Source organism: Enhydra lutris, unplaced genomic scaffold (genome assembly GCF_002288905.1).
Source record: "Enhydra lutris kenyoni isolate GAN:26980312 unplaced genomic scaffold, ASM228890v2 scaffoldscaffold99, whole genome shotgun sequence".
NCBI lineage: Eukaryota > Metazoa > Chordata > Mammalia > Carnivora > Mustelidae > Enhydra > Enhydra lutris.
In genome coordinates this window covers 113574-119838 of record NW_019154183.1, presented here as the reverse complement: position 1 = coordinate 119838, position 6265 = coordinate 113574, and the positions used below count along the sequence as shown (strand labels likewise).

Genomic DNA, 6265 nt, shown 5'->3' with positions numbered 1-6265 from the left:
GAGTCTGCTTCTCCCTCTCTCTGTGGCCCTCCCCTCCCATCTGCGTTCTCTCTTTCTTGCTCTCAAAAATAGATTAAAAGAAAGAAAGACAGAAGAAAGAAAGAAAGACAAGGCCATAACTAGAAATAAGAAAATTATGAAAGAAAGAGTTTTATTGGTAAAAGCAAACATACAATAAAAGTAATAGATCAATCACTTTTATAAAGCCAGTGTGAATGTTAAAAGACAAAAGTAGTAACAACAATTGTATCTACAGTAATTAGTTAAGGGATACACAAAATAAAAAGATGTAAACTAAGACATCAAATACATAAAACAAGGTGGGGTGGGAAAATGTAGTGTTTTTAAAATGGGTTTGAACTTAAGTAACCATCAACTTAAAATAGACTTCTATATACATGGGATGTTATATATGAACTTCATTGTGATCACAAAAATCTATAATATACAAAAAAGAAAAAGAAAGGCAACAAAGCATAACACTAAAGAAAGTCCTCAAATTAGGAGGGAAAAGAGCAAGACAATAAGGAAACCAAATGAAAGAACAAGATTGAGGCCTCATTTAAATGGATATTTTAATAACAATGATACACAATGGAAACTAGCTGCTACTTAAAGACTCCCTATTATTCCCATCTTAGTCATCAAGTGATGGCAGGGTAGATATATGTGAACTTCATTTAAAAAATTCCAATTGTGGGGCACCTTGGTGGCTCAGTCAGTTAAGGATCTTATCGTGACTTTGGTTCAGGTCATGATCTCAGGATCACTGAGACTGAGCCCTGCATCAGGCTCTGCACTGAGTATGGAGCCTGCTTACCCTCTGCACCTCACCCCCCACCGCCAGCTTGCACACACACTCTCTCTCCCTCTCTCTCTCTCTAAAAAAAGAATGCAGTATTTGCTTGATTTAGCCATTTAGAAAATGCTCTACAATTGCTCAGCAAGACATTTTGTAAAAATTGAAATAGAAGTGTTAGAAGTTTTAAAAAATGCTCCAAGTAAGAAAACAATTAAGGATGTACTCTCAGGTAAGAAAATGACAACAATTACAACTTAAAAAGAAAAATTAATCTTTTCAGCGTTACAAGTTTATTTAATTCATAAAAAGGGCTTATCATGGATTCTTTTAAATAATAAATATTCATATATGATTAAGTGTTTGGATTCTTATTGTTGACTTATACATAGGGGTGGGAAAAATGGGTAACAGCAAACTTTAAAATTGTTATGAACCATTGCCAACCAGGAAATTAGTCAAAGCATCTAAGTATAGATTTCATTCGTGAGCAATAATATTTACTCTCTAAAATCGAATTTAGGGACGCCTGGGTGGCTCAGTTGGTTAAGCCGCTGCCTTCAGCTCAGGTCATGATCCCAGCGTCCTGGGATCGAGTCCCACATCGGGCTCCTTGTTCTGTGGGGAGCCAGCTTCTCCCTCTGCCTCTGTCTGCCACTCTGTCTGCCTGTGCTCGCTCTCTCTCTCTCTCTCTCTCTCTGACAAATAAATTAAAAAAAAAAATCTTTAAAATCGAATTTAGATGTAGGTTTTCAAGAAATTTAAAATGTGTTAGTTTTGGGGTGCCTGGGTAACTCAGTCAAGTGTCTGACTCTTGTTTTCGGCTCAGGTTATGATCTTAGGGTTGTGAGACTGGGCCCCATGTAGGGTTCTACACTCAGCAGGAAGTCTGCTTGAGAGTCTCACACTCTCTCCCCATCTTGTACACTCTCTCTGTAAAATAAATAAAATCTTGAAAAAATAATAAATTTGTCAGTTTAGTTATAATTATTGAATAAAGGTAATAATAGGTATCTCTTGAAAGTAAGAGCTCCAGGAACTAAGAAAAAAAAAAAAAATCAAAATTTCTGTCTCATTTCTTTATCAGCAAAAATAATTATGACTTTTACTTAGTGTGTATTAGTTAGCTAAGCAACTCAGAATTTTACCAAATTAAAAACAAAAATTATATCAGAAATCTGAAACCCAAGGAAAAAAGGTAAGATAATATAACTAACCTTGGTCAAGAAAGTCCCGATGTCATTACTTGAATGCCATGAGTTTGAGGTAGGAATCATCATGTTTTCTCTTAGAGCAACATTTCTATTGAATAGTGAACTATTATTGACTTTTCTACCATAAGGCAGATCAAGGGCTGGCCTCATATTAATAGTGTCAAGCAAAGTTTGCTTCTGTTGCTTCTCCATCAGAAGTCTGGTACTGGTCTCTGCCAGCCTCTCACTAGTCCTGTTCAGATTACAAAACACAATGCTTAGTATTTCATTTCTCCCCAAATCAGTCCTAAATTACTTGCATTGTTTTTAAGTTTCCATAATAGTAAACAGAATGTGCCATTAAATTGTGTTTTAACATGGTAAATGTGACAGAGCAGACCTACTAAAATTATAGGTTTAAAACTGTTCTAAAGAAGTACATATATTTCTAGGGTTCCTAACTAACAAGTAATTCAAATTAAGGAGGGAGAGAAACGGCTATCAGTGATGTCCATGGCTTAACAGGTAACACCTGCTGCCTTCTGGAATGGTTGTACTTAAAAGATTCTTGGGGATGCCATGACACATACTTATATTTAGTAAACCAGTTTAGAGCTGCAAAAATAAAGCATCCTGGGGGGTCTGGGTGGCTCAGTCAGTTAACCATCTGCCTTCAGCTCAGGTGAGGAACCCCAGAGTCCTGGAATTGAGCCCCACACTGGGCTCCCTGCTCAGCAGGAAGCCTGCTTCTCCCTCACGCTCTGCCTGCTGCTCCCCTCTGCTTATGCTCACTTGTTCTCTGTCAAATAAATATGTAAAATCTTTAAAGGAAAATAAAAAAAAAAATCCCTCAAAGACATTTTTCAAGCATTGGCTTTCACCACTCTTGTACATTTCACACATTACCTCAGAGAGATTGAGCATTTGGCGCTGAGGAATAATTTAGACGAACAATTGCTAGAGGAGAAGTAGATGGCAGAGTTGTGATCAGAAAGAACGAAACAGCTCCAGAGGCAATTAGGTTATAACACAGATACCAAGGTACTGGAGGTGGAATCTGCCCTTTCTGTCTTGACCTTTTGGGTTAAAGACGTACTCTTCCAAAAATAAACTAACATTAATAAATAAATATTAATAAACTCATTTCTATTTAGGATAATTCTGACAATTTTATAATAATATGCTGTCTAAATTATAAACCTTCAAACAATTAGCTTAAAGACTAGGAGATCAGATTAACTGAAAATATTCAAGGGAAAAAAATAAAATCATCTAAAACCAAAAATGAGAGAGATGCAAATTGTCTTAGACAAACATTTCAACAGTAAGTTCATTTACAAGCATCATTTTTCAAAATTATACTATCTAGTTGGCTTTCACTTACTACTGATCTTGTGAACATGGCTCCATAAAAATTATGGTTTAGAGGCAAATTAATAAACTAATTCTACTTCCTATGATTGTTTTAACTTACTTGTTCAGTTCATTTGTCAATGACGTTCGATGCATTACTTCTTCTAGGTAGAGGTGCTTGTACCTGTCCAATTCTGTTTTAGTAAGATCTTCTTGAGAACTTTTCATTTTGAATAATTCAAATTCCAGCTCTTTAATTCTGAGTTCCATTTGACTTCTTACTGAAGCATTATTATTTTCTCTTAACTGTGCTAAGCTTTCTTGAGATGCTACTTGTGTCTAAAGCAAATTAAAAGCATAGTTTTAAAATTGTTACAACCTGGGTAATTACAGTATATTTCTTTCTTTTAGTTTTGTGTCAATGATTCAGAGAGCAATTTTTAAAGTGACAAAAAAAAGCTGAAATGTAAAATATTTATCATCAATGTGAAACCGAATTAAATGTGAATGATGTTAATTCTTACGTTAGAACTCGTGCAACCTGATAATTCAAAGAATAATAAAATCATTTAATTTTTTAAAAAGTGAACAATACAACTTAAGAATAATCAAAGTATATGGGGTGCCTGGCTGACTCAGTCATCTGAGCGCCTGACTCTTGGTTTCTGCTCAGATTGTGACCTCAGGGTCCTGGGATAAAGCCCTGTGTTGTACTTAGCATGAAGTATGCCTGGAATTTTCTCTCTACCTGTCCATCCCCCACTCATGCTTTCCAAATAAATAAATAAGATATTTAATATTAAAAAAGGAATAACCCAAGTATGGTACCACTTTTTTTTTTATGTAGGCATGCCGAGAATGGAGACCAAACAATCAACTGATGGCGCCACCCACATACCCCATGGTAAAAATTTTTAAAGCACAATTTTTTCTTTTCCTCTCAATAGCCTTGTTTTATACTAATTGGTCTTAAAAAATAAAATGACTTTCCATGGTGAATCATTCTGAAAGATCAATTTAGTGTGAATAATGATGAAAACTGAAATTTTTAAAGGGAAGGAACAAATGCTTCCAGAAATTTACCAATTTGCTATAAAGGAAGTAGAGGAAAACTCTACACTGCATATAACCAAAATGTAATTTGCAGTGAAATGAATTAAAGCATTTTAATAAATGAATAAATTAACCTGTAAAAACAGATCGACTTCTTTTAATTTTTCTGCTATGTTCAATCTTGTTCTTTCTTCAAGCTCCCGTTTATATTGTTCTATTTTACTGTATTCTACCATGTTGACTTCTAAACGACTTCTGAGGTTTACTACTTGTTGTTCCAACTTCTTTTTATTCTTCTCTAGTTTTTCACATTTTGTCTGTATTTCTTTCATAGATGATAATTCCTGAGTAAGAACCTGGTTTTTTGAAGACAGAGTTTCCAGTTTTGCTGTAAGATCATCAACCTGCATGAATAAAATAATACAGTTTGGAAGTAGAGTGAAAAGAGTCTAATGCAAAACTAAGACCCCAAATTTTTTTTAAAGATGTTAAATCTCTGCACCAAACATGGGGCTTGAACTCACAAACCCAAAATCAAGAGTCACATATGTTACTGACTACTCCAGCCAGGTGCTCAGATTTTAAAATAAATTCATTTTCAACAAAATGTTATCTATATTGTAGTACAGCCTTGGAATGTGGAACCTCAAATAACTCAGAAAATCAAGAACAAAATTCAAACCACTAGGAGTTGCTAAAATCGATCTCTGCTGTCATCCTCTTTGCCACACATTTGTATTTGATTTTTATACTTTTATTTTTCTATGATTGTTTCAGATTTTTCCTCCATAAAATAACTGTAAGTCACCTCTTAGTAGAAAGTCTCTTAACCTTTCCCTCATCTGAACACTCTATAATTTTTTAAAAGATTTTACTTATTTATTTGAGAGGGAGAGAGAGCAAGAGAGCGAGAGCGCAAGAGCAGGGAGAGAAGCAGACTCCCCACTGATCAGGAAGCCCAGCATGGGGCTCAATGCCAGCCTCCCAGGATCATGACCCAAGCCAAAGGCACTTAACTGAGCCACCCAGGTGCCCTCGTACTCCATAATTTTTAAAGAAGTCTTAGGAATACCATATAGACTGATGTAGGTCTGAGCCAATAAATGCTTACCAAAATAAGACTTTGAAAATAAGACTCTAATTAATGAATCTATAAATACTGATTCTATTGCCATCAGCCTTTTTCTGAATTACGAATGTTTTATGCTAATTTGAATTGCATTGAGGAGAAATGATCCACAAAGTTAAGAAATCACATCTCTCAGAAAAAAAATTTCATAGGGAAAAAAATTTAGTGAGATGATCCATATATTTTTGGACCAAAAAAAAAAAAATTCCTTAACTCAACAGTGTTACAATCCTTTGTTACTTCCCACAAAATAAGAGAATATACTAAGCAATGAAAACAACCAAAAAACTTGCTGGAGTTTCAGTGATACTGAGTTGGGAAGAACTCCTTTCCTTTAGATATGACTGGAAAGACAAGTGGATGTGGTGGTTTTATAAATCGACACTTCTCCCATGACAATCCCTCCCCTTCATATGTGCTGGCCTTAGTAACTGGTTCCTAGTGAACAGAATATGGTAGAGCTGCTGTGTGATTTTTTAAGGCGAGGTTAGAAAATGTGATATAGCTTCCATCTGACTTTCTTCTTCTAGGAAACCTCACCCTTAGAATCCAGCTGTTGTGGGAAAGCCCAGGCTACCTAGTGAGTCTTCATGCAAATATGCCAGCCGAGACTGCCCTAGCTAACATCCTAGCCAAAAGCCAGCCTCAAGAGCCAAACATGTGCATGAACAAGGTTTTAGATGATTCTAGTTCCCAGCTTCCAGTCATCCCAGGTGATGCCAAATGAAGAAGAAATGA

General features: G+C 35.5%; 1 protein-coding gene across 1 annotated transcript in view; it reads right to left on the bottom strand.

Moving 5' to 3' along the window:
* LOC111139305 (ankyrin repeat domain 26) overlaps positions 1-6265 on the bottom strand; it is a 131311-nt gene that overhangs the window by 11483 nt on the left and 113563 nt on the right. Inside the window, exons 37-38 of the mRNA XM_022491551.1 lie at positions 3467-3684; positions 2017-2245 (exon numbers count right to left, since the gene is read on the bottom strand). Coding sequence (XP_022347259.1) covers positions 2017-2245; positions 3467-3684 — 447 coding nt within the window. The remainder of the gene's footprint in view (positions 1-2016; positions 2246-3466; positions 3685-6265) is intronic.